Raw genomic sequence first — 27,745 nt, 5'->3', positions numbered from 1 at the left:
AAGTAAAGCTTTTGTTGGTAACTTTTTTTGTCTAGGGAAAGATGATCATGCAGGACAAATTGGAGAAAGAGAGAAATGACGCCAAGAATGCCGTGGAAGAGTACGTGTATGAATTCAGAGACAAGCTGGGCAATGTCTATGAGAAATTCGTGACTGCAGAAGTAAGAGCTCCGCATTTTTAAGTTCCTTTTTTCTTTTTGTAACTTTTTTAAGTTTCTAAAAAGTATATATTTGTAAACCAAGCACTTATCTAAGAAACTTTGATTACCGTCCTATTTAGTTAAGATGCCAAATCCAAATTATTGGAGGGTTGGTGGCAGGGTGAGGGGTGGGCAGGCTGCTTGTGAGGTATGAACGACGAACTCCCAGCTGTGGCCATGAGAGGAGGAGCTTCCCCAGAGAGAACACTGGATGACAGACTAAGCTAAGGGTCTTCACACAGAGCCTCAGGGAGGCCAGCTAGCCACTAGCTCAGTCGGACTCTATAGAGCCAGCTTGATGAGGAGGAGAAACCCCAAGATGGAAGCTTTGGTCATGGGGTCCAGGCTGGGAGAGTGGGAATAGCAACCTTCTCCTGTGAGAGAAAGTCTGCTAAACTGTATTGGAGAAGGTACGTTGAGTCCTCCTCCCCTAAAACCTTTCTGCAGGTGGGATCTATCCCCAGCTATGACACAAATCGAAATTACCCCATTGCAGCCGACCCCCATGGCTGTCAACACATTTTTTCTTAATGGTGGGGATATGCCAAAGCACCATTTTTAAAATCTTAAAAATGACATAGACCTTACAACTTGCCTTCTATTTTTGATTTATGGGTGGAAGTGAGATTGCCAAGGAATTTCTAAGGAAGCATTTTCATTATATCTTCAATTTGGTTCTAGGATTCAAGTAAACTGTCTTCAATGTTGGAAGATACTGAAAATTGGCTTTATGAAGAGGGAGAAGATCAACCAAAACAAATTTATGTGGATAAACTTCATGAATTAAAGGTTAGGCCATGAATGAGTGATTGCAATGTATAAAGACAGCATGGTGAAGTGGATGGTGGGGGGGGGCCCATCTTGGCCAAATGTTCCTGGGCAAGTCATCTCCCTTCTCAAGGCTCAGAATATGCATTGGCGGAGGAAGAAGTCCTTCATCAGGGGTCCTACTCAATTAAAATGATAGATCTAATTTTAAAGAAAAAGTTTTATGTGTGTGCAGTTTGCATCAGTATAAGGACAGCCCAGCACTTTGCCCCTGCCTCCTGTGCTCTCTGAGGCAAGTGTGCACAAAGGAAGTGTACTTAGGATGTGTAAGCAGCAATAGATTGTGCATTTTATGTACTACTCCACGGACGTAGCCTGAACAGTGTGGTGATGGATAGGAGGGGAATGGGGTGGGGGGGTAGGGGTGAGTTCTTTAGTCATATCGAAAAGTAGCAAAAGACAGGTTATAGGTTGATTTTTCTTTTTAAGACTAATACAGGTTGCCTTGTTTTCTACAGAGAAAATTTAATTCGGTAAATATTAAGTACTTTTGGTCTGAAATGTGCTGTGATAAGTGCTAGGAACACAAAAACAAGTCTCTTTTAAAGGGGCTTACATATGGTATAAAACTAATAACAATAATAACATTTATATAATGCTTACAGTGTGGCAGCACTATGTTAAGTGCTTTACAATTATTCTCTCATCTTCAAAATAACTCCGAGACATAGGTTCTATTATTATTTCCATCTTTACAGATAAAGGGAATCAAGGCAAATAAGTGACACAGCCAGGGTCACACAACTAGCATGTATCTGAGGTTGGCTTTGACCTCAGTTCTTCTGACAGTGCCCAGCATCCTGTCTGCTCCAGCATCTAGTGGCAGTGAGGTGCTGCCTGGGAAGCACTTGGCGGGTGAAGGTCATTAAATGTTAGACAGTCCAGTTGGAAAAGGATGTGGGCCAGATCTGTCCTGTAGGCAAATTTGGGGCAGCTTATGTGCCCAAAGGGAAAGACTGGAAGCCGGGAGAATGTGTGTCTCAGGATCTTTTTGTAAATCAGTAGTATTTTACTGTTTCTTTCTTTTGGGGTCATAATAGGACTGGCTGCCTTTTTTTTTTTTTTTAAGTACACACCCTATATTTCTGTGGGATCTTTGTCGTTAGGGTTCTGCAAAGCACATTAGAAAGACTGCAGGATTTCATTGTTCTGCCTCTGGCATGACAAATCATGTAGAGCAGGTTTGCCATCTTATAGGACCTTCCTTTTGTTTTGTTTAAACTTCCAAGTTTGCATTCTTTTTCTTTTAAAAGTTTGAATAAGAATTCTAGGTTACAGAACTAAAACTTAGTATTGCTTCTTGGACCTTCTATGGGGGCATAAAACTCTGAAATGAATGTTTAAAGGGGTTTTTTTTTAACTTTTATCTTGTACTGTTTGCTTATTTCTTAGCCAGGGATAGAGCCAGAGCTTTAATTGAAGTTTTTTCTAGTACAGTGTGTTGAATAACCAGTAAGTTGCAAGGTCTAGTTATCTCCTGAATGCAGTGGGATATATTCACTTTAAGGTCTCTAGGTTTGGATTTTTGTTCTGGTTTGTTTAAAAGCAGTTTGCATACAACATATTTTGCTTCTATCGAGCCTTCTGTTCCAAAGCACGTGGTGTGTTCCGTTGATGGAGATTCTAAGCAGTTAATTTTCTGGACCCCGGCTTCTGGTTTGATTCATGGGGTGATTTCTTAGAAACAGAAGTTGCTAAGCATTTTCCTCATAGGGAACTAAAGAAAGGGATGTCTTGGTCTTTGGCCTGGGGAATGTTGATGGAACACCAAGACCAGAAGAAGTCATTCTCATGTATCAAGAGGCTTTGTTGTTATCTTTGAAGGGAATTCGCCCTCTGTGTAATCACGCCACGCCGTTGTGATTTTTAAAGCCTCAAATGTGCTTCATTTTTTTCTTTCTCTTTAACTGACAGAAATTTGGCCAGCCTATTCAAATTAGGTACATAGAACATGAAGAGAGACCAAAGGCTTTAAATGACTTGGGAAAGAAGATCCAACTACTTATGAAAGCGGTGGAAGCATTTAAGAATAAGGTACTCTGTTTGGGAAGGAAAGGGGCAAGGGCAGGGGGAACATCACCCTTCAGTTTGTGGGCCTGCCTATTAATTTTCAAGGCTAATGTGAATTAGCTCTAAATTATTACAGAATTGCTGGAGAAAATCCCATTTCCTTACGTGGAAGAATCTAAACTTTCTACTCGGCTTCTTGTACTGGAGTATTAGATGAAGAACTGATAGGTCCTAGCAAACCAGTGACATTTCTCTCTCTTAACTTACTGATGACTAACTGGAGTCTTTTAAGAAAAAAATGTGAAGACCAATTTTGCTTTCTAAGGACACTGTCATTACTGCTCTCTGTTATTCTGTACTGTCTTGATTACCTGGTTTCTCAGATCATCTTTATGTCCTTGGCAGCTTCTTTGTGATACTTTGGCTCACTAGCCATCGGTATCCCACCAAGGCTCAACCCAGGTTTTTATACGTTAATTCACATGGTTTCAGATCATTATTCTAATGATTCTTATGTATGTTCATTAAACTTCATCTCTCATCTGTTTCTGTAACCCCGTATGTTGTTAACAAGTTGAAAACTCAGCTTACCACATTGTGTCATCCAAGTAAGCAGTTCTCCCCAGTTTATCTAGTGATCATGGGAACAGGTTATTCTGGGAGACTCACAGCAATGGGGCTGGTGCATCAGGACTGAGTTGGCCAGTGTAGAACAAGGTGAGATCTTATGAAACCAGACAGGAGTGAAGACAAGGTTAGAGATCTGTGCATGGGGGAAAGTAGGAGACCCCTTCCATGGTTTGTTAATGCAGACACAGCATCTTCCTCATTGGGAAGTAAAGAAAGGGCTATCTTGGCCTTTGGCTAAGGTCTTCCTGACCGGGCCACCCAGTTTCCCTGTTAAGCATACTTTTCCAACTGATGACATTCTCACTTTCTCAGTTGTTTAGAATGCTTTTTAAGAACTTCCCTTAACCTCTTTCCCACCCCATGCTTGGTCTTACTGCTGTTTTTCCCACAGTGTTTGTACAGTCTTGCCCCATTCTGTTCTTAGAGGCATGTCCCTAGTGAGGACTTTGGCTGCCGCCTTGGCATCCTCAAGAGACTTGTGGCCACATTTACCACTCCGGCATCTCCTTCACAGGATAACCACAGTCTTCTTTCTCATGGCTTCCATCACCTCTGAAGTCCTCTCCCTGCCCTCTGAGATCTCCTGACTAATCTGCCTTTACTCACCCCCTCCCACAGAGAAGTCTGCTCCATTCCAGGGAAAGCTGCTCTTCTGTGTTGCTTACTCCCTTTCATCTTCATGCCTTCTTTCATGTGCCATTTCCCTTGTAGAGAATACATTCCACCATTTTCCAGCCTTTTAGAAACCTAGAACAGTTTGTGCCCTCCTCAGGAAGCCTTTCCTAATTCACCCCAGTCCATCCTGTTCACTTATTTCTTTACGACTTCCAGACGCTGAACTGCTAGCTTATGCTCATTTGTATTTTATTTTGCAAACAGTATATAGGTATTTGGTTGTGTTGTTTAATGTACGCACCCTCACCTAGATTGTCACTTTTGTGTCCTCTCATAAGGCATGTTGGGATGATCAGAATACATTTGTTATTGAGGATTGCCTCATGCTTTAAATGGACTTTTTTTCTTAATTAGGATGAAAAATATGATCACTTAGATGCTGCTGACATGGAAAAGGTGGAAAAGTTTATCAATGAAGCCATGAATTGGTTGAACAGTAAGATGAATGCACAGAACAAATTAAGCCTCACTCAAGACCCTGTGGTGAAAGTAGCAGAAATAGTTGCAAAGTCCAAGGTAAGTAAGATGTTAGCAGAGTGGGCGGTGTCTCAAACTACTGTCCCCAAGCTACAGTCCCCTCAGACTACGGTCCCTGAGCTTCTCTCACTTGCTTGAAGCAGAGGAATTATGTTGGTGTAGACAGTGGTTTGGCATGTATATATACTGGGGGCGGGGGGTCAGTCCTTGGCCTTGTAAGAAAGAATCCATAGGTATCTACAGAGGCAGGGGCAGTACCTGTTGGAGATGTTGGGTCAGAGGGTTTCCAGCCCTGCTAGCATCCCACCAGGATGCCTGCCTCTCACGGCACTCCTTTCCCATTGCTTGTCTTCTTCCTGTGGTCTAGAACACTAGCAGCCTGGTCAGCATTTTGGCTGTGCTCTCTCTCCTTGGCAAAGAAGCAGAATCAAGGTTCTGCCCCTCATCCACCCACAGTGGCAGTCTTTTGCCCTCTAAGATCCAGCTGTTTTTCCTCAGTGCAGTTTTAAGAACCCAGCAAAGTCTTTTTGTCCTCCTTTACGTTCCTTGCTAGCCTCAGCTGGCACTCTTCAGCTTTGGCATTCCAAGTACTGTTCTTATAGGACTGTGCCACGCTTTTTAATTTGCCCTTCATTACCTGTCGCTGATTGTATGTGTCTTTTTAAAAGCTCATTTGGTCATTGACTCCCCTTGTGTCCATATTGGTCTCTTGAGAAAGCTCCCTTATTTTCTCTCCCATTGGAATTTTCTCATTTTTAATCAAACCCTTCAGATCCCAGAAGTAAAAATCTTAATTTGCCAGATGAGTTAGTTCTCTAAGTAGAGGACATATTTGTGGAAGAATACAGAGAAGTAAAAAATTCATTTTTTAAGATCAGACAATTCCATGCCCTTCTTGGCTTGTAAAGTTTTAATGGTGACCCAGAAAAAGACTGCCCCAGGAGAAGTGTCATAAGAGGGAATTGTAAAAGTTGGCTAATTTTTATGGGTAGATTAAGAGAAAAATGTTCCTCGTGAACAGTGTGTGCCTGAGGAACAGCTAAGAAATTTGGAGATTGAGGTGTGAAAGAATATGGAGAAACAGTGAGACCCAGAAGTGACTGTGGCTGCTCACTGAGAACCAGTGTTTGAGCATTCCAGTGAGTGTTGAAGCCAGGTCCTCTGGCTCTTTTAATTGTATAGTTCTACCTCCTGATTTTTCCTTCAGGTATGGGGGGCAGAGTTTAAAGGTACAGGGGTAAGGATCAGCTCAGGTCACAGATAAAGAGAAGATGAGATGATTGTGGAAGCTTTTTATTTTTTTTTTTTTACCAACGAACAGGAAAGAAACCCCTAAAAGGGTCAAACGAGGAGGAAAAGGACATGTAGAGATTATTACATACTTAAAGATGAAGCTGTACACAATGGAGAGCCTCCGTTCTGTGTCCACTTATTTTCTGTATGCTACTGTGTATATGAAAGCTCCCGCTTCATTTGGTGTTTGTGTTCAGAATAAAAAAAATATAACAAAAATTATTCCATGCCTGAGAACTTATAAACTATGTTATTGCAACCTTTAATAATTTAAGGCACTGGATTGACAAGAAGCATAATGAAAATACAACAGTAAAACCTTGGTATACATATACCATCTCATGTGGTGCATAATTAGTGAGAGGAGAGATTTAAAAAAGCAGACAGTATATGCAGAAGATCATCAAACGTAATGTGGTCATTTTAGCAATATATTCGATATTAAGTACAGTCATTTCTCTTTAATGCCATTAGGAGCTGGATAATTTTTGTAACCCCATCATTCACAAGGCCAAACCCAAAGTGGAGGCATCTGAAGACCAAACGAAAACAAACGGTGAACATAACGGACCAATGAATGGACAGAGTGGGACGGAAAGTAAGCCTGACGCAGCCAAGGAAGGCTCCCCGCATACTAAGCCTTCTACTGGAGAGATGGAAGTGGACTAAGGCACCAGGGTCTGCGTCCCGCGTTCAGACAGAGGCAGTGCAAGTAACCGCAGGGCCCGTGCGTCTTTGCATCTGGGACACCCAGCAGATGTTCCGTTGTTCTTAGCCATTTTTGTCATTTGTTCTTTGCAGTAGTTTTGAAAAGTGTTTTATATTGAGTGCACCTCTGATGTTCATTTCCAATGATGAATGCTGCTTAGGTGAAGCTTTAGCTGAATAGATTGTATAAGTCAGTTTAAGCTCTCCCGATGTATCTTGTATCAGACTTGCAGAATCGATAGAAAGATGGCAACAATCTACCTTATTTAAAAGCTTCTCTTGTGGATAAACCTCAGCTCCTTTATTCAGGAAAGGACGTCGTTATTGCACTACTGATGCAGAAGTGTAGATTTAATTGCATCGTTATTTTTGAAAAAAAATTGGAATTGAAGTGGTTTAAAGCCATTGAAGCACTGACCTTTTTCTAGTTATTGTATTGTTATAATTTAAATATTAAAACAAATAAGAGGTTAGCTGACAAAACTAGTCCATCTCATTGATGTATTCAAGGTTTTCTTGTCATTGTCACACAGGTGAACAAAAACATGATTCAAAAAGAAAACGCAATTTTGAGTTGTGGTGACACCAGCAGTAGGTTTCCTTTACCAAAAACCCAGCTTTGATTTCATGCTTACCATTCCACCTTTCCTTTGCTAGTGATGACCTGCTTTGGCTGAAGATAAGCTGCTGCCGCTGCTAAAATGTTCGCTTAATAACAGAATAAGAAAAAAGCATTGCTAGCTTTAGTCAGCCTTGCTGCGCTGGTCTTGGCAACTTTCTTTAGGTTTTTTAAAATGTCTAGCGAGCTTCTGTTTCCAAGTGAGGGAGAAGCAGTACAATAACACTTGACTCCACCCGTCACCCAGTCCTCATTAACGTACGGTTCATATTGTCACACTTTGGAGCACAAGGGAGCCCCTCCGCTACAGTCTTTGAAAAGTCTTGTGACTTGTGTGTAGTGTAGCCTGTCACATAATACAAACTGGCAAGACTTAAGCTTTCTTTATCATTTCTGCCATTATGTGATCCATTTAAAACTGGGCCTTCTGATTTGAGACTTCTAATTTAAATTGTGAAGGGGGTGCTCTTAGTTATCAGTACAGTATTTCCATGAACATATCTGTGCTTTTAACCCCCTGACTTACCCCTAGTGGCCCAGTACTACTCTAAAGCCTAAGCTGCCAAATTCGGTGTGAACATATGTTGAAATGATTTTAATACCATAGGAAAAGCAAAGAAAAAAATTTCAGCTGTTTGAGGTAACTGTAGATACTTACATTAGGGTGATAGGAGCTAGTCTTAGGTAGATATGCCTATGTTTAAAATTTGATTTTTTTTCCTATACCTATGCAAATCAAAAGTTCTGAGCACAGTGTCTTTTGAGATATTCAGTGTTTCTCAAAATTAGTTCTCTAGAATAGGGATATGTTATTGCGACAGTTGAAGTCTGGGCTAAAAGAAATGTGTGTAGTAACCACAGTATTTTATGTCGAGATTTTTTACTCAGACTTTCTTTTACTATTAAGAAGTCCACACAGACTGAGGTGTTGACATCTCAGAATATCTTCCATCTTTCAAACCATCTCTTGTTTTAATCCTCTTAGCGTGATTTAAGTATAACTTCTACAGAACCGTTTTTGGAACAGAGGGTCACGCGTACTCTCCATTTGTTTGTTTTGGTTGGAACTTAAGAATTGTATATGGTAGTACCTTAAGGACGTTGACCACTGGAGCATGGAGAGCTTAGTCTACAAAAGGTCATCAAAACTGCCAGGCCAGAACAGAACATGGGGCTAAACCTGGGGACCAGAGAGCTACTCTTGGGCTGGCAGTGTGTTGTGTGTCCATATGTTAAATACGTGTGTGTGAATATGTGCACACAAACACAGCAAACATCTGTGTCATGTGTATGTGTTAATATCCTTATACATGTATGAAAGGCACGCTAATAATGTGTGTATACATGCATGCACACACATACATATAGATAGCGTTACCATCCTATTCTATAACCCTTATACGGAATAATTCGGGATCTCTGAGTAGAAAATTAGACAGAGAGAGGTTACTGTTGTTACTTAAGGTTGTATTAAGTTATAAATAAGATTGTTTCTCCTAGCTTTCTGAAGGATGATGGAGCACTACACCACCAGTTATTAGTACTTTTGCTTTTAACCCAAAAGTATATTATATGGGTCCTTTTCCTATAACTTTATTGGCACTTTTGGATTTCTTATTTAAATTAGCCATAGTATAGTGATATGTGTAACACGTAATGAAATAAGTCCATATGTAGTTTAAGACAAATAATCCAATGTGCTTTTTTATTTCTGTACTCTCTGCTAGAGAATACTGTTAAAATAAAGATGAATCTACTATTTAAAAGATATAAATTGTTTAGTACAAAAAAAAGATGCATAGCAAAATTTTCAGGAAATTTAAAAACTAGAATTAATGAGAAAACTATTATTTAGGTTATTTTGGCTTTTAAAAAATCCCAACTGCTAGCCATTTCCCCCTAGTGATTATTAGAGAGTTGAGAGTGAGAAGAGCATGGAGCCAAAATGGAGAGGGAAAAGAGCAGAAGAAATCTGTACGATAGAGCTTCTTGGGAACCCCCCAACAGGCAGCATGGAGAAAGGGGCAGCCCAAGCAGCAGCCAGTTGTAGAATTTCAGAGATGTGACATTTCTCTAAGGAAGGGCAGGATGATGATTTTTCCTTTGGTTTGTTTAAAGGAAAACTGTAAGGGCAGTGCGCTGCATTATGCTGTTTTCTCCACAAAGCAGTATTCTGTGATAAAACTCTCCATGTGTGTCACCTTTGAGAGAGGATCCTGAGTTTTGCTAACGTTCCATAAAGGAATACAGATGTGATGGCATTTTAGGTTAATTTTAATAGAGATGATTAAGGGAACACCCCGTGAGGGAAGACAATGTTTAACTTGTGAGGGATCAAACCTCTAGAGGAGGAAAATGTTCTTTATTAGAAAACCCTAGGGACTCAGTTATCAGTACTGTAAGGCATTAAAGCACTCACGGTAGCCTATTTAAAGACAGTAAGATATAGAAACCTCTATTATTTCTGTTTAGCTCTTTTTAGATGTGGCCATCCTATTTGTAAGTATGCTTTTCCCAATCAGTTTAAATTATTTTAAAGGCCTATATCCTATTATCCTGTTACAGTTTGTTCTGAGCTTATCTTATTCTTAGTATTGGTAGTAGACAAATAGTTGTATATTTTTTACGATAAACTTAACATGTCTATACATACTTCCTTGCATGTAAGGAATAAATCCTTACATAAAACCCATGATGTTTTATAAAGTAGAACCAATTGAATATTAATAGACAGTAAACAAAAATGAATTTGTTTTATGTCCCCTTCTATGTCTGTTTGAGGTTCTTCAACCTTTGGCTTCATTTGTTTTTCTTGTTTTTCTTTGTAGGAGTTATTTATATACAACATCTATTCATATAGTTATAGTCAGGGTATATTCAGTTACAATTCTGTCTACAAATATTAAAAGCCATTATGTTATATTGTGGTAGAATAGATTTTGAACACTTTATGGAATTAATAGGAAAAGGTGTAAGCTTTTCTCATTTTTTGGCAGAAACAATATGCTAATACTTTATGTTTGAAGTTATTTGTAGTTTTAAAATTCAATGTTAATGAAATTTGGTTCTGTGGAATTTCACTAGATAGATGCATAGGTGTTAGGCTTTTCAAGCCCTTATACTTTTTAATCATTGGACTTTCCAGAATGTTTTTGTTTCTTAGCATTGATAAGGTAATGGACGCAATTTAAATCAGTGATCACTTTTTTAAGTGATTTTTAAAACCTTTAAAACAATTTTGGTTCTAATGCCTTTCCTGATTACATTACAGTTCTTTCAATGATTATAAGTTTAGAAAATTGCTTATAAACCAAATGGTAAATTTCAAAAATTAAATTATTTTCTGGCCAACAACTGGGTTGAGGATTCATTCTGCAATACTTATTTCTAATCTGATCTACAGAATAATAACCATAATACTAATTTCCAAGAAAACTTTTTCACAAAAAAAGTAGCTCAATAAAATAAACAGAAATACTCCCACCCTCCCCATCAACAAGTCCAAGACAGCTGCCTTAGCTATTTCACTACAACTTTTTCCTTAAAGTAACTTCAGATAAAGTTTTTCTTTATGTACTTAGAATGGGAATAAACTTCCTACCTTTGAAACTTTGGTTTTATAATAACCAAATATAATTCTTTTTCAAATGACTTATTGTTGGCTTCAAATTATGGGCCCATCTGAAGATATGATTGTGGAAAAGCTGCAGCAGACAACTTGATGATGTGTGGTTGGAAGAAAAAATGTTTTACTATCAATTTGTACATGTGGTCCAGAAATAGCCATTTGTAGACATCAGGCTTTACACTGGCTCCCCAGATTTTGAAAGAAATTTCTATTAAAAGCCAAGGACTAAAAAGGTGAAGTTGTCAGCAAACCGTCGAGGTCTCATGTACTTTGGTTATTTCAACTTCACTATTATACCAACTAATCAGCTAGCCAGTCCAGGAAAAAATAAGAGCATTTGTACAATACCTTTTTCTATTCTTTTACAAGTCACTTGTTCTAAAAACAGATCTTGTTATACCTAACCTGTGGAAAGTCTGTGGATTCTCAAATGCAGCTGTGCTCTTCAGAAATGGAAATACCATCTGTTGATTCCATTATATTTATTCTTTCACAAGAAATAGCTTTAGTCCTTCCAGACTCTAGGATTTTCATTTTTAAAGAATTTTGCTTGCACTTTTGAAAAAGTCTATCCATATTTTTTGCGTTTTTTACTTTTATTCTCTCCAATTTCCTTTTTTTTCAGACACTTGGTAATGTGCTAATATCCAGTTACTCTCATGAATAATATACTTAGCCTTAGTATCACATTTTTCTTTCTAACTCCTTTTCCATTCATCCTTTCCTCAGGTTTCTACTTTTGCTTTTTTGCTCATATTCTCCTTTATAAATATAATCTTTGTGTCCCAGTGTGTAATATTCCTAAAATGTACTAAGATAAGTAATATATGTACAGGGATTTTTCTTTCACAGTCTGATCTTTAAGTGCTTTAAAAGTTGCTATGATACGAGAGGAATAAATTTTCTGTATCTATTATATGAAAGAACCAATATCCCAGGTTTGGGGTTTTGTTTGTTTTTGACTCAAAAAAGTAGAAATGTAAAAAAAATGTAGACATCAAAACTGAAGTAGTCACTTAAATTACTCTGCATTTTTTCTGCATAAGTATTGTAAATCTTGATTGTTTCCCAAGTCCCTAAGAAACTGCATTTTTTAAACTAGTTTTTGCTTCTAAAAGGACTCGTTAAAATTTTTTCCTTTATTAAATTCAAGAGCTGTTTTACAACCTAGAATTAGAAGGCAGAAATTTATTAGAAATAGAGATGGATATAAATGAACTCGGAAAACATCTTTCCAAATAACTAACGTTCAGAATTTTTCCTTATGACCAACCACAAGAGAAAAATGTGTTTTTTTTTAATAAGCATCACAAGTTACTCATTTGGGGGGAAGGCTTTGTTTACATTGTTAACTACAATTACCATTGTCCTATCCTTTTTGGCAGCTTAATGTCTACTCACGTATTTTTTTTTCCCCTGTGGAAAAGGAAGACATCAATGTTGCTCTTGGTTCTTTTTGGAATGTGAGTCATCCAACAATCTAAGAGGGCAAACATGGAAAGCATTTTGATATGCATCACCTGAATTTTGTAAGAAGCAAGAAGACGTGTCACTTGAAAGCCCTTGAGTGAGAATGGTTTTATGATCAGGTGCTATCTGTGGAGAGCCTGCGCTAAGAGCCTTCCCATGGAAAACTGTTCCTGAGGAAACTTTTTCAAGATGTTCGTTACTGTCTGTACCTCACACAAGTGAGGATGTGCACACTCTTAGGTACTTGTGTAATTCATTGTAATGGAGAATAATCAGCATGTACCATTAACTTTGTCTACGTGATGTCATTTTCCTGCAATTAACCTTACTATGGAAGGTACACACCCAGTCCGTTGTTTCTGACAGCATCCAGGTACCGGGTTTGTTTGGAAATGCACCCCATTCCGTGTGAGGCTATTTATTTAACACTTTGTCAATAAACATGCTGGCAAAATAAAAGTGACTGCAGTGCTTGTAAAAACTAAAAGGATGAACGCAGAAATGAACCCTGAAGCTTCAAACTATTACACGTTGATGTGGGTGGTCAATGTCGGACTCTCCCTGCCCAGGCTCCTTTCCTGTCTGTTCTTAAGGGTGTTCATGAAGCCTTTGCGAATTCTCCTTGTTCTTGTTTTGTGTGTAAACTGTAGGGTTATGGCTGTACTTCAGGGTCAATTGTCACAGGCCAATGAATCTGGAAATCTCTAAGTGTTTTTAGGTGTTTTCCTTTCTATGTTGGAAACATCTTCTTTGGGATTGGGGTAGAGGGGACTCAAGGACGTGCAGAGGTGCTCTCAGTGTTGTATCTCAACCTTGCTGCTATTTATAATATCAGAAAACTTTCTCCACGTTGGTACTACCATCTTGTTAACAAACTGCTGTGCTTACAATAAACTGTTGTTTGAGTTAGCGAGGAGACGACAACCAAGTATGATTTCGGAGTGCTTTTTACACCTACATACATCCCATTTTTTAAAAACAGTAACTTGTGTGATGAACAGACTTGGGTGTGGCATCCGGGGTCTGTTCGTGCCAAGGATGGGTGCGGCTTTCTGGTCTCGCCTGCTCCTTGTGAAGCACAGGGTCACTTAGAGTCCAGAGGTGGTCAGTGCTGAGGGGATGTGGGTTGGAAGGCAGAAGAGGAGTTGGTCACTCCTCGGCTTAAGTCATCTTTTCTTTGCCTTGGAAATTGTGAACTCTCCCTGCGCATCCGTTTCCCACGACCCTGTGGTCATTCCCTTTTTGCCTCTTGGGGTTCCTTTGGATGTGGAATCCCCAACTCAAGAAACTTGAACTTTTCTCCTTGATGCAGCCATACCTTTAGAGCTGTGGCCTCAGAGCTGGCCCTGGCAGACAAAGTGAGGCCCAAGGGGTCTGCTTGTCCAGCAGCACCCAGCACCTCTTGGGAGACCTTTAGAACAATGTGCTGTCTTTTTTCTTTTTAACTTTTTTCTTTAAATACTATTTTATTTTTTCCCCAGTTACATATTAGGAAAATGTGTTAACGTCATTTTTACAAGATTTCTGAGTTCCAAGTTTTTCTCCCTCCATTCCCTCCTGCCTTCTGAAAATGGTAGACAGTGTTGACCTGAAAACTTGGTTAGAGAAAAGGCAACAGGCTAAATGCACACATTTTATGATTTAATTAATTAATCAATTCCCCATAAAGAAACCGGTTACAGAGCTATGGAGCCAGGATCAGAACTGGCTGACTTAGTACAGAAACTGACTGTCTTAAGTACATTTTGCCATGAGGAAGGAGTTCTCACACTGTAAACACATTGTGATTGGGTTTTGTGATCCCAGGCTATGGGCATCTTCCTTCCGTAGCATGCCTTTGTGATTCAAGGTAAGGAAAAGTCCCATCACCCAGATGGCAGACATCCTGTCCTAAACAGGCCTTTGAATTGTTTATTCACAACCCAAGGTGTAGCATCCTCTAAACAAAGGAGACTATTAGGTCCAGACTCTTCTTAATTCAAAGTTTGGCCCTTATTAAAGTCTAAAATTTATATTAAATATTATCATTCCCTCCTTTTGGTCAAAGGCAAGCCAAAGGCTTTGCCTGTAGACCAACAAAGATATGAAAAACTAAATCTTCATGTAGGTCTTGGGAAAGCTGTCTCTGTCTGATGTCATCTTCTTCAGGCCCTTTCAAACTTGGAAGGAGCAGGGGCAATGGAGGTGACAGACGGATCCAAGAGTCTATACAGAAAACCTGATAGGGTCTCCCAGAAAACATGATTTGATAGTTGACATGAAACAATACAACATAGTTAACATGGCTAAAGGCACTTAGCAATAGTTCAGTTTCCCAGCCACACAGGGCTAGGTTCAAACAACACACTGAAGCTTTTTTTATTTTTCCAGTTCACAAAATTGCATTTTTACATTGTCAGGTACAGATGGCTCACAATAGACTAGTTTTGAAAGGGAGATTTACATGTCACCAATATAAACAAGAAAACTTTAACATGAACCGTACAAATACATGCAATCATTAAATTCCTGATAGTAATCCATGCTTGATTTTCATTCAAACAGCACTTTTTGAATCCCAGATTTCTCATGTAGTTATCTGATACCTAGATATCTTTTCTTTGACAATAAGTTTTATTCTTGGGATAGTTTAAAAAGAGAATTCTGCTTTTCTGGTTCAAATCTAGAAGCTGCCAGATACTTCTGACAGTATAAATTAGTACAATTACTTAAAATTTGTTCTCCATTTTTGAAATTTCAGAAAATTTCAGTTTATCTTCTTTGCTGTTTCTGTTTTTACCTAAATCTTCTACCTGCAATAAGAATCTTTTAAAATATAAGAGTTCAACCATAAAATGAACTCATCTGCCCTTTAAATTATTGGACAGGTACTTTAACAGAGAAGAAATAATTTACCACTATCTTATACAATCTTGTGCAAAAATCCAGATTTGAGATCTTATTATCAAAAGCATGATAAATTGTAGAAGCCAATCATATACTCCTGTATATAATTCTTAGAGGAATCAGTCTGATCCTGTTACTTTTCCTCAAAATTTGCTCTTATTACTTTGTCTAATCATTTCCTCGATATTATCTCTATATTTTTATTTTTATTTGGCCAGGAAGTAGGTTAAAATTGTAAGCTATTCATTCCTGCATCCCATTTTAGTAACTCAGAGATGCTCCAATTTCCATTTATTATTTGATAGACTTAGTTGTACTTACAGAACTTCTTAATTACAAAGATTTGCTATAAAAGAAAAAGAGAGGGACAATGTTAACAGAAGGAAAGGATTTCCTTAGTTCTGGTTGATTCCAGGAATAAGCTATTATCTGACATGTAATCATGAGGTCACCAGGTGCTGAAAGCAGGGCTTCATAGTAATTAGGTGGGGAATTTTCTTTTTCAGAAAGGAAATAGCACATTTGGGAAACAGACTTAGGAAGATCCTACTTAGGCCGTGTCCAAGGTCGTCTTCAAAACTTTTCCTTGCATCCACCGTTAGCCTGCAGCACATGTCAATTGGCTTAGACAAGTATTCCTGTAGTAAATTGCAGTCCCAGTCTTATATAGCAAATCAATATTGGCTGGTATCCCTCAGAGAAAATACTTCCTCACACTTTAAACCATCTGAAACTGAAACAAAAGTGTCCAGAATAACTATCTAGGAGCAAGAGGGGTTTAGATAATCCATACTTATTCCCAAATCTTATCTACCTTTCATAGTTTCAACCAGAACTTAATTTATCTTTCCAAATCTATCAACCCTATTACCCAGATTATTCCATTTGCCTTTGCATTTTAACCATAAGACAAGATAGCTCCTAAGTTATTACTTTTTACTAGCATAACTGTACTGGAATCTCATTCCAGCTTATAGTTTGATGGAATTATTTCCCTTTCTTAAAAACAGTTTCTTGGAGTTGCAATAAACAATAAAGATTTACCAGGACACACACACATAAGGGATTCCATTTAACATCTTTCCTTCTCAGATTTAAAACTTGTCCTGATGTAAAAGCCAATTATTAAAAATTCTCTCTATTACAACTTCTGTGCAAGTAATATTCATTGTTTAGAATCTGCATTAACCAACCAAATTCCTTTACTAGGACTGATGATCTTACCCACAGGAATGGGAGGACTGTTCTGAATGAACAGAAGGAATTTAAATAAAGTTTTCACTCCATTGTGGGATTGTTCTGAATGGGCAGAGGGAGTCTAAATAAAGTTTTCACTCCATTCCCTCCTTTCCATACATAGGAATCACTTAACAAGTTTAGGTTTCGGCATTAAAACAGTAATCCCAAATAACTTAGTTAACAATCCTACAACTTCATAGAAGATAGCCAAATTGTTAAGCTTTAACTTTTTTAACAGACAAAAGGTGAAAATACCTGGTTTTCTAAATGACAATTACAAAACATTAAAAGACAAGGTTACCAGGGCTGATAAAGTAACATAACTAGTGTTACACAATTTTCCCAACATCTTTTAGTTTCAAAAAAATTCAAATTAAAAGTTGCTTTGTCTAACACTATTTCTAGATTACAGTGGTCACTCAGTTTTCACAATCTAAGAGAAATTCAGAAATACAATCCTGGAAATACAGTTTTAACACAGCAATAACTGCAGATGGTATAATTTGCATTTCCAGAAATTATTGATCTTATTACTTTTAGCAATTAAAACCACTTCAAAGATAACAACTACATTAGAAAGATAATAATGTTGTATGTAACATATACTAGTCATTATGTTAAGCATTTTACAATCATTTTGATCCCATAACAACAAGCACAATTATTTTTACAAATCAGAAAATGGGTCAAACAGAGATAAAATATTTTTTGCAACTGGAACAAAGAAGTGAAGCTTACCAAGAGCAGAGAAACTGATGTCCCAGTGGTGATTTTTGTAGGCAGAGTTTAAAGAGTGCTTACTACAGGCCTGATTCTTCCACATTTCCCCCAACCTCCCACAGCAGCAGAATTTACTGAGCCCCTAAGGCGATATGCAGCTGCTGGGACAGGGTGGGTGGAATGTCTAGGACCTAGGTGGCATTTCCAAGCTTTACCTAGAAAAGTGGGCTACCCACAATCTTAGGAGTTATTCCAAATAATCAGTTCCTGAAATGTTTTATGATTAATCTTACAACATACAAATCTGCTAAAATGATTTTACCTAAGATGATCTAACTTTGCATTGTAATTCCAGGTTGGCCAGACCAGAACAACAAGGAAAAGTGTTAAAATTTTGTCTGTTTATTTCCCTAGCTGCAGCCCTTGAAGTCTGGCTGCTTGCATTTAAATCTTGCAAGATAACACACTCATTCACAGCACACATGATACAGACAGGGACATACACCAACAGACAAACTGACAACAGGACAAATACAAACGTAGCTCACAAAAAACAACTCAGAGAGAGAAGGCAATTAGAAGCTTGCCAGAAATCCCCATCGTGAATTGGCTATTATCATTCTGAGGAAAGGATGTTGCAAGAATCCAAGGTCTGATAATAAAGGGGAATCCTGCAGCCTTTGCTCAGAGCACCCCTGAGGTCTTTGGAGGGTTGGGGAGCTTTGGTGCCCCAAAGTTTCTGACTGTCTTAAAGGAACAGGCCCCATGGGAATAGGCTCAGGCCTTTAGTTCTTAGGTGGATTGTAACTTTCCTCTTCAAGATCAGAGTCCTTAAAGGAAAGTGGGGAGGGAGAATGGGGAGGAGGGAGGCAACAGAGGGTTGAACAGAGGCTGCCTTCCTCAGGTCTAAGGTAGGGGAAGGCCAGGGGGAAAGATTGCATCTAGGTGCCATCAGTTTCCCCAGATCAGAGGCCTTCAAGGGGAAGGGGAGGGAGGAAAGGGGTGAGGAATAGGATGGAAGGAGTGAAGGGAAGGACAGACTGGAGCCCTTGAAGAAGAAAGGATTTTTGCCAGGACACGGCTAGCTGCTGAAGCAGCTCCCAGCCCTACAGGGAAAAGGCTACCTGTCTTTTGTTCTCGCTCAGCCAAGTCAGCAGGCCCAGGATGAAACGTTCTCGCTGCTGGCTAGTTGTTTTGTTGGCCTTTCTTAATTTGGTTGTAAGATAAAGTAACTTTGACCGGTCCAAAAGAGCCCTGTGGTGGCCAACATAATTTAGGGCTGTCTTTAATTGATTGACACTAGTGCTAGCAATACCTGTACTAAGTTTCCTGAGATCGATCTCCAGAGGAGACCTAAGTAATACAGAGCGATTTAACGCTACTTGGTCTCTGGTCCCCAGAGTTTCCTTTAAAGGGAATTTACAGTGAGAGTTCTTTGGAAGCTGGGAATGGAAGGACTTACCCCGACCCCGTCAAGGCCCAGGACTCTAGGAAAAATAGTTCTTATTGGCGCCGGAGTCCTGGCATTGGCGAGATGAGGAAATGTCCATTCGGTTCCACAGTTCCAATCCACGTTTGGGTGCCATAACTGTTGAACTGAAAACTTGGTTAGAGAAAAGGCAACAGGCTAAATGCACACATTTTATGATTTAATTAATTAATCAATTCCCCATAAAGAAACCGGTTACAGAGCTATGGAGCCAGGATCAGAACTGGCTGACTTAGTACAGAAACTGACTGTCTTAAGTACATTTTGCCATGAGGAAGGAGTTCTCACACTGTAAACACATTGTGATTGGGTTTTGTGATCCCAGGCTATGGGCATCTTCCTTCCATAGCATGCCTTTGTGATTCAAGGTAAGGAAAAGTCCCATCACCCAGATGGCAGACATCCTGTCCTAAACAGGCCTTTGAATTGTTTATTCACAACCCAAGGTGTAGCATCCTCTAAACAAAGGAGACTATTAGGTCCAGACTCTTCTTAATTCAAAGTCTGACCCTTATTAAAGTCTAAAATTTATTTATTTATTTATTTTTATTTTTTTAATTTTTTTTTTATTTAACTTTTAACATTTATTTTCACAAAGTTTTGGGTTACAAATTTTCTCCCCTTTTATCCCCTCCCCCCCCAAATCCAAGCATTCTAATTGCCCCTGTGACCAATCTGCTCTCTCTTCTATCCTCCCTCTCTGCCCTTGTCTCCCTCTTCTCTTTTGTCCTGTAGGGCCAGATAGCTTTCTTGACCCCTTAACCTGTATTTCTTATTTCCTAGTGGTAAGAACATTACAGTTGATCCTAACACTTTGAGTTCCAACTTCTTTAGCTCCCTCCCTCTCCACCCCTTCCCTTTGGAGGACAAGCAATTCAATATAGGCCAAATCTGTGTAGTTTTGCAAATGATTTCCATACCAGTTGTGTTGTATAGGACTAACTATATTTCCCTCCATCCTATCCTGTCCCCCATTACTTCTATTCTTTTATGATCCTTTCCCTCCCCATGAGTGTCGACCTTGGATTGCATTCTCCTCCCCATGCCCTCCCCTCTATCCTCCCCCCCGCCCTGCTTGTGCCCTTGTCCCCCACTCTCCTGTATTGTGAGATAGATTTTCCTATCAAAATGAGTGTGCATTTTGTTCTTTCCTTTAGTGGAATGTGATGAGAGTAGACCTCATGATTTTCTCTCGCCTCCCCTCTTTATCCCTCCACTAATAAGTCTTTGCTTGCCTCTTTTATGAGAGATAATTTGCCCCATTCAATTTCTCCCTTTCTCCTCCCAATATTTCTCTCTCACTGCTTGATTTCATTTTTTTTTTTAAGATATGATCCCATCCTCTTCAATTCACTCTGTGTACTCTGTCTCTATGTATGTGTGAGTGTGTGCATGTCTGTGTGTGTACTCCCACCCAGTACCCAGATACTGAAATGTTTCAAGAGTTACAAATATTGTCTTTCCATGTAGGAATGTAAACAGTTCAACTTTAGTAAGTCCCTTATGACTTCTCTTTGCTGTTCACCTTTTCATGGTTCTCTTCATTCTTGTGTTTGAAAGTCAAATTTTCTTTTCAGCTCTGGTCTTTTCATCAAGAAAACCTGAAAATCCTCCATTTCATTGAAAAACCATTTTTTCTCCTGAAGTATTATACTCAGTTTTGCTGGGTAGGTGATTCTTGGTTTTAGTCCTAGTTCCTTTGCCTTCTGGAATATCCTATTCCATGCCCTTCAGTCCCTTAATGTAGAAGCTGCTAGATCTTGTGTTATCCTGATTGTATTTCCACAATACTTGAATTGTTTCTTTCTAGCTGCTTGAAATATTTTCTCTTTGACCTGGGAATTCTGGAATTTGGCCACAATGTTCCTAGGAGTTTCTCTTTTTGGATCTCTTTCATGCGGTGTTCTGTGGATTCCTTGAATATTTATTTTGCCCTCTGGTTCTAGAATCTCAGGGCAGTTTTCCTTGATAATTTCATGGAAGATGATGTCTAGGCTCTTCTTTTGATCATGGTTTTCAGGTAGTCCCAGAATTTTTACATTGTCTCTCCTGAATCTATTTTCCAGGTCAGTTGTTTTTCCAATAAGATATTTCACGTTATCTTCCATTTTTCCAAACTTCTCGCTATGTTCTGTGATATCTGTCTTTCTCATAAAGTCCTTAGCGTCCATCTGTGCCATTCTAGTTTTGAAAGAACTATTTTCTTTAGTAAGCTTTTGAATCTCCTTTTCCATTTGGCTAATTCTGCTTTTGAAAGCATTCTTCTCCTCATTGGCTTTTTGAACCTCTTTTGCCAATTGAGTTAGGCTAGTTTTCAAGGTGTTAATTTCTTCAACATTTTTTTGGTTCTCCTTTAGCAGGGAGCTGATCTGCTTTTCATGCTTCTCTTTCATCCCTCTCATTTCTCTTCCCAGTTTTTCCTCCACCTCTCTAACTTGATTTTCAAAATTCTTTTTGATCTCTTCCATGGCCTGAGCCCATTGGGTGGGCTGGGACACAGAATCCTTGATTTCTGTGTCTTTGTCTGATGTTAAGCATTGTTCTTCCTCATCAGAAAGGAAGGGAGGAAATGTCTGTTCTCCAAGAAAGTAGCCATCAATAGTTTTATTTCTTTTTCCTTTTCTGGGCATTCTCCCCAGCCTGTGACTTGACCTCTAAATATTCTCCTCACACCCACCTCGCCTCCTGGTCCTCCCAGCCAGCGTTTGGGGACTGGGATTCAAATGCTGCTTCCCACCTTAGGGCTTTTGGCGGGGGCAGGGCTGCTATTCAGTGTGAGAATTAAGTTCAGGTGGTCAGGTCGGGGCAGGGCTGCCTCTCAGGCTCAGTTCCCTCAGGGGGTTTATGTACAGACCTTCCACAATGGATCCAGGCTCCCGCCCGCTTGGGGAGCCCCTGTCTGCAACCGCCTCTCAGCTTCTATCTCCCGGGGGTGCCCGAGCCATGGGGGCACCCCATTCCCCTCTTGACCGCCAAAGAGACTCTCTCACCGACCCCTGTCACCTGTGGGTGGAGGGGCTTGTGCCGCCACTGGAGATCCCGTCCCTGAAGCCTGCTCGGATCTGTACCTCTTGGAGCCGCGGCCGCCGCAGGTCTGGGCTGGGCTCCGCGTCTGCAGCGCGACGGACCTTTTGCAAGAGGTTTGCAGGTCCCTCTGTGGGTGGAGGGACCCGCGTGGCCGCTGGAGATCCTGTCTCCGTAGCCCGCTCAGGTCTTTTCCTCTCGGTGCCACGGCTGCGGCAGGGCTGCACTCAGCTCCCAGTCCTGGCGCCCAGTCCGCAGCGCGAAGGACCCCCCGCGAGAGGTTTGCAGGTCTCTCCGGAACAGAAATCTCCCTCGCTCCACTATTCCGTGGCCTCTGGGTGCAGAATTCGCCGTGAGTTACTCCCCTATAGCCGTTCTGTGGGTTGTGGGTTCGGAGCTATGTGTATGTGCGTCTTTCTACTCCGCTATCTTGCCTCCGCCCTCTCATGTCTAAAATTTATATTAAATATTATCAACAGCCTGATGTAGTTTGTATGTGGGCTACCGCGGGAAACATCTCCCTAGTCATGGTTGTGCGAAAGGAACAGATGGAAGGAAATGAACCCACTCTTTATTCGGCATTCAGGAGTCTGGCCTGGACGGCGCCTCTTCTCAGACGCTGCTGCTAGCACCCCAGGGGGGCGCCACCCCCTGCGGTGATGAGGGTCACTGTCCTGAAGCACTAAGATCCGTCTTAGAACACCTGGCGTTTGTGTAGATGGGGCTGGTGCTCGATGGGTTGGATTTCTAAGTATATGTCACTAATCTGATGGGTAATTTTATAATAAAGCCCTGACAAAAAACAGGATTTCACAATTCCTAAAAGCCCTGTCTTCTCCACACGGCCAAGTCCAGAAGGGCTGCTCACCATCAGCCTTCCCCCTAACGAGTCCCGTGAGGCGGGGGAGCCGGCGCCCCGGGGCCGCTAGGGGGCGCCTCACGGGCGTCCCCGGGTCCTGCCGCCTGCCGCTCGGGCTTCTGCCGTCACACCCGACCTTCGGAGGTCCGCAGCGCGCCCCACGCACAAAACGCGGGCCGTGCAGACCAGCGAGCAGGCCTCCGCTACCCGGGCCAAGCCCCGCCGGGGGCGGAGGGCACAAGCGTCGGCGCCCTGCCCGCTGGGCCGGAGTGACTGCCTCGGGGGGCGGCTGCTCGGGGTGACGACGCGCGGGCTCCCGGCGCACTTCCGTCTCTCCGGGCCGGACCCCCGGAGCCCGGGGCGCTCGGGCAGCATGACAGCCAGCCGTGCCGCGCTCCGGGGTGTGGCGGAGCTGGGCCCGAGAAGCCTCCGCTCCCCCCGCCCTGCCGGGCGGCACGGGCACCCTCGAGGGCTCCCCCGGGGCCGGCCCCGAGCCCGGCCTGACCTTCCCAACCCGTCCGGGTCCCGTCACCCCCCAAGAGCCGAAATGGGCTCCACACCCGCCTCCGGCCCGCCCCCGAGCCCGGCCGAGGGGTGAGTCTCCACGGAGAGCGCCAGGCCCCGGGCACGGCCCGGTTCCGGCCCGCTGGGCCACGACGCGCGGCCTCTCCGCCAAGCCCAAGCTTCACCAGCGCTTCAAAGCGCTTACTACGCGCTGCGCATGCGGGGACCGAGGGGGCCTTCAACTCGGAGGCGTGGATTAAACCCCCCGCGCGCGCCGCGGCCTCTGCCCTGCGGTGGCTCACTCGATCCACACACGCTCGTGGAGCGCCCACGGGCGCTGGGGAGACAGTGACAGTCCCTCCCCTCGCGGAGTTTGCCATCGGGCGGGGGCCATGGAGACCCTCCCCATTCGGGCGAACCCGAGACCGGGAGCGTGCCTGCAGAGAGACGCCGCACGCATGCGCGCTCCGGCCTCCCGGCCACGCCCCGCGCGATGACGTCAGCACGCGCGCGCCCAGTCTCGCTTTGACGGCAACGGGCGGAATTTTTCAAAATGGTTCTACGGCTGTGCCGCCCGGTTCCTGGCGGGACCTCGAAGGTGGCCGTGCTGCTGCGCGGAGCGGCGGCCTAGAGAGCCGAGCCTGATGGGCGCCGAAGGCGGCCGGCTGCCTGGAGCGCCGCTTCCGAGGGACTGCGGGAAGAAGCGAGCCCGGCCGACGGCGGTGACAGCGCGGAAACATGGCGGCTTACATCGGGAACAAGATAGAGGTGAGACCCGCGGACCGGGACGGCTCCAAGGGCCGGGGCCGGAGCTCAGCGCCGGGCGGGGCCCTTAGGAGAGCGCACTGAAGGGAGGCGGGGGGCGACTTCAGGCGAGACCACTTCGGAGCCGGGGGGGGGGGGGGGGGAAGGGGGGGAGGAGGGAGTGTGGACCAGACCACTTCGGAGGAGGCGGGGGTGGAGGAGTGTGGACCAGACCACTTCGGAGGTGGGGGGGAGGAATGTGGACCAGACCACTCGGGAGGAGGCGCGGGGTCCGAGTCTCCCGGGACTCCCGCCGCAGCTGCCGCCCTGGGCTGCGCCCAGCGCCTGGGCACGGCGGTTTCCTGGGCGGCAGCTGCGGCGGGAGCTGGGTCCCGGCCGGTCCGCCTCTGCTCAGTGTGCAGTGGCAGCAGCCCCCAGCCCACACCATGTCCTGCCCCCGGGACGGCTCGGCCATCGAGGTGAGCGCCCCCTGCCCCCCGCAGCCGCCCCCGCCCCCGATCCTCGGCAGCCCCCCTCTAACCGAGCGCCCGCTCTTTAAGGATTTCAGAGTTGGAAGCCTCCTTGGGAAGGGGTCCTTCGCCGGCGTCTACCGAGCAGAGTCCGTCCGCACGGGGCTGGAGGTGGCCATCAAGATGGTGAGTGCGGCCTGGAGGGGGGTGCGGGCGGGGAAGGGCACGGCAGAGCGCTCCGAGGGGCGGAGGGCAGCCCGGGGCAGAGGGCAGCCCGGGGCAGAGCGCTCCGAGGGGCGGAGGGCAGCCCGGGGCAGAGGGCTCCGAGGGGCAGAGGGCAGCCCGGGGCAGAGTGCTGCAGGGGCGGAGGGCAGCCCGGGGCAGAGCGCTCCGAGGGGCGGAGGGCAGCCCGGAGCAGAGGGCATCCCTGGGCAGAGCGCTCCGAGGGGCGGAGGGCAGCCCGGAGCAGAGGGCATCCCTGGGCAGAGCGCTCCGAGGGGCGGAGGGCAGCCCGGAGCAGAGGGCATCCCTGGGCAGAGCGCTCCGAGGGGCGGAGGGCAGCCCGGGGCAGAGGGCTCCGAGGGGCAGAGGGCAGCCCGGGGCAGAGGGCATCCCTGGGCAGAGGGCAGCCCAGAGCAGAGGGCAGCCCGGGGCAGAGGGCAGCCTGGGGCAGAGCGCTCCGAGGGGCGGAGGGCAGCCCGGGGCAGAGCGCTCCGAGGGGCGGAGGGCAGCCCGGGGCAGAGCGCTCCGAGGGGCGGAGGGCAGCCCGGGGCAGAGTGCTCCGAGGGGCAGAGGGCAGCCCGGGGCAGAGGGCATCCCTGGGCAGAGGGCAGGCCGGGGCAGAGCGCTCCGAGGGGCGGAGGGCAGCCCGGGGCGGAGGGCTCGGAGGGGCGGAGGGCAGCCCGGGGCAGAGGGCATCCCTGGGCAGAGGGCATCCCTGGGCAGAGGGCAGCCTGGGGCAGAGGGCAGCCCGGGGCAGAGTGCTCCAGGGGCAGAGGGCAGCCCGGAGCAGAGGGCATCCCTGGGCAGAGGGCAGCCTGGGGCAGAGGGCAGCCCGGGGCAGAGGGCATCCCTGGGCAGAGGGCAGCCTGGGGCAGAGTGCTCCAGGGGCAGAGGGCAGCCCGGAGCAGAGGGCATCCCTGGGCAGAGGGCAGCCTGGGGCAGAGGGCAGCCTGGGGCAGAGGGCAGCCCGGGGCAGAGGGCTCCGAGGGGCACAGGGCAGCCTGGAGCAGAGGGCAGCCCGGGGCAGAGCGCTCCGAGGGGCGGAGGGCAGCCTGGAACAGAGGGCATCCCTGGGCAGAGGGCAGCCCGGGGCAGAGTGCTGCAGGGGCGGAGGGCAGCCCGGAGCGCTCCGAGAGGCGGAGGGCAGCCCGGAGCAGAGGGCATCCCTGGGCAGAGGGCAGCCTGGGGCAGAGGGCAGCCCGGGGCAGAGGGCATCCCTGGGCAGAGGGCAGCCCGGGGCAGAGTGCTCCAGGGGCAGAGGGCAGCCCGGAGCAGAGGGCATCCCTGGGCAGAGGGCAGCCTGGGGCAGAGGGCATCCCTGGGCAGAGGGCAGCCCGGGGCAGAGTGCTCCAGGGGCAGAGGGCAGCCCGGAGCAGAGGGCATCCCTGGGCAGAGGGCAGCTTGGGGCAGAGGGCATCCCTGGGCAGAGGGCAGCCCGGGGCAGAGGGCAGCCCGGAGCAGAGGGCATCCCTGGGCAGAGGGCAGCCTGGGGCAGAGGGCAGCCCGGGGCAGAGCGCTCCGAGGGGCGGAGGGCAGCCCGGAGCAGAGGGCATCCCTGGGCAGAGGGCAGCCCGGGGCAGAGGGCTCCGAGGGGCAGAGGGCAGCCTGGAGCAGAGGGCATCCCTGGGCAGAGGGCAGCCTGGGGCAGAGGGCAGCCCGGGGCAGAGCGCTCCGAGGGGCGGAGGGCAGCCCGGAGCAGAGGGCATCCCTGGGCAGAGGGCAGCCCGGGGCAGAGGGCTCCGAGGGGCAGAGGGCAGCCTGGAGCAGAGGGCATCCCTGAGCAGAGGGCAGCCTGGAGCAGAGGGCATCCCTGGGCAGAGGGCAGCCTGGGGCAGAGGGCAGCCCGGGGCAGAGGGCTCCGAGGGGCAGAGGGCAGCCTGGAGCAGAGGGCATCCCTGGGCAGAGCGCTCCGAGGGGCAGAGGGCAGCCCGGGGCAGAGCGCTCCGAGGGGCGGAGGGCAGCCCGGAGCAGAGGGCATCCCTGGGCAGAGGGCAGCCCGGGGCAGAGGGCTCCGAGGGGCAGAGGGCAGCCTGGAGCAGAGGGCATCCCTGGGCAGAGCGCTCCGAGGGGCAGAGGGCAGCCCGGGGCAGAGCGCTCAGAGGGGCGGAGGGCAGCCCAGAACAGAGGGCATCCCTGGGCATAGGGCAGCCCGGGGCAGAGTGCTCCGAGAGGCGGAGGGCAGCCTGGAGCAGAGGGCATCCCTGGGCAGAGCGCTCCGAGGGGCAGAGGGCAGCCCGGGGCAGAGCGCTCCGAGGGGCAGAGGGCAGCCCGGAGCAGAGGGCATCCCTGGGCAGAGCGCTCCGAGGGTCAGAGGGCAGCCTGGAGCAGAGCGCTCCGAGGGGCAGAGGGCAGCCTGGGGCAGAGCGCTCCGAGGGGCAGAGGGCAGCCCGGAGCAGAGGGCATCCCTGGGCAGAGCGCTCCAGGGGCTGACCGCCAGCGCTCCTGTTTTCGAACAGGTGGTGAGGGGACCCACAGTCCCGTTTCGTGGTTACTGACAAGTAGGAGTGTGTCGGTATCCAGGGGACTCAGAAGGGAGGATTAGGCGTAATTGTTCTTTTGCGCTTTTTTAAATTTTGTAATGTTTAACAATCACTGCCATACAATTGTGATTTTATCCCTCCCCACCTACTCCCCACTACCCCCCTCCCTCCCCGCGACTGCATTCTGTATAGGTTCTACATATACTTTCCTATTGAGTATATTTTCACTATAGTCATGCTATGTAGTCAGACTAAGATAAATGAAAGAAATCGTATAACAAATCAGAACATGATACACAAACACATACACATACACAAACATGATCTGCTACATTTTGTGAGTGACTTCCATATTTCTTTCTCTGAGTGTGGAAGGCATTTTGCCTTGAGAACCACCTTTGGGATTTTTTTTTTTTTGTAAGAAGTTCTTGCGTTATTACAAAATTCCAAGTCTACCAGAAAAAACTCTCACACACTGTGGTCGTTGCTGTGCACAAAGTTCTCCTGGTTCTGCTCCTTTCACTCAGCATCAGGTCATATAAGTCCTTCCAGGCCTCTCTGAAGTCTTCT

At 45.5% G+C, this 27,745-nt stretch overlaps 2 protein-coding genes across 6 annotated transcripts in view; both read left to right on the top strand.

Annotated features, from left to right (window-relative positions):
* The window catches only part of HSPA4L (heat shock protein family A (Hsp70) member 4 like), a 53,652-nt gene extending 41,061 nt beyond the window's left edge, over positions 1-12,591 (top strand). For 2 of the 4 annotated variants that reach the window (XM_072624581.1, XM_072624580.1), the window contains exons 16-20: positions 36-161; positions 882-989; positions 2,943-3,062; positions 4,698-4,859; positions 6,588-7,304. In XM_072624581.1, the coding sequence (XP_072480682.1) occupies positions 36-161; positions 882-989; positions 2,943-3,062; positions 4,698-4,859; positions 6,588-6,782 (711 nt within the window). In that variant the 3' untranslated portion in view covers positions 6,783-7,304. Of the gene's footprint in view, positions 1-35; positions 162-881; positions 990-2,942; positions 3,063-4,697; positions 4,860-6,587; positions 7,305-12,453 lie in introns of those variants that run through there. The other 2 variants (XM_072624579.1, XM_072624577.1) reach the window with 2 other exon arrangements.
* An 11,190-nt stretch (positions 12,592-23,781) lies between these two features.
* PLK4 (polo like kinase 4) overlaps positions 23,782-27,745 on the top strand; it is a 30,384-nt gene continuing 26,420 nt past the window's right edge. Inside the window, exons 1-2 of one of the 2 annotated variants that reach the window (XM_072624582.1) lie at positions 23,782-24,027; positions 24,564-24,659. In XM_072624582.1, coding sequence (XP_072480683.1) covers positions 23,998-24,027; positions 24,564-24,659 — 126 coding nt within the window. In that variant the 5' untranslated portion in view covers positions 23,782-23,997. Of the gene's footprint in view, positions 24,028-24,396; positions 24,483-24,563; positions 24,660-27,745 lie in introns of those variants that run through there. The other variant, XM_072624583.1, reaches the window with a different exon arrangement.

The sequence above is a fragment of the Notamacropus eugenii genome, chromosome 7 (genome assembly GCF_028372415.1).
Source record: "Notamacropus eugenii isolate mMacEug1 chromosome 7, mMacEug1.pri_v2, whole genome shotgun sequence".
NCBI lineage: Eukaryota > Metazoa > Chordata > Mammalia > Diprotodontia > Macropodidae > Notamacropus > Notamacropus eugenii.
The sequence above is the reverse complement of the archived record's forward strand: the minus strand, read 5'-3'. Positions and strand labels throughout refer to the sequence as shown.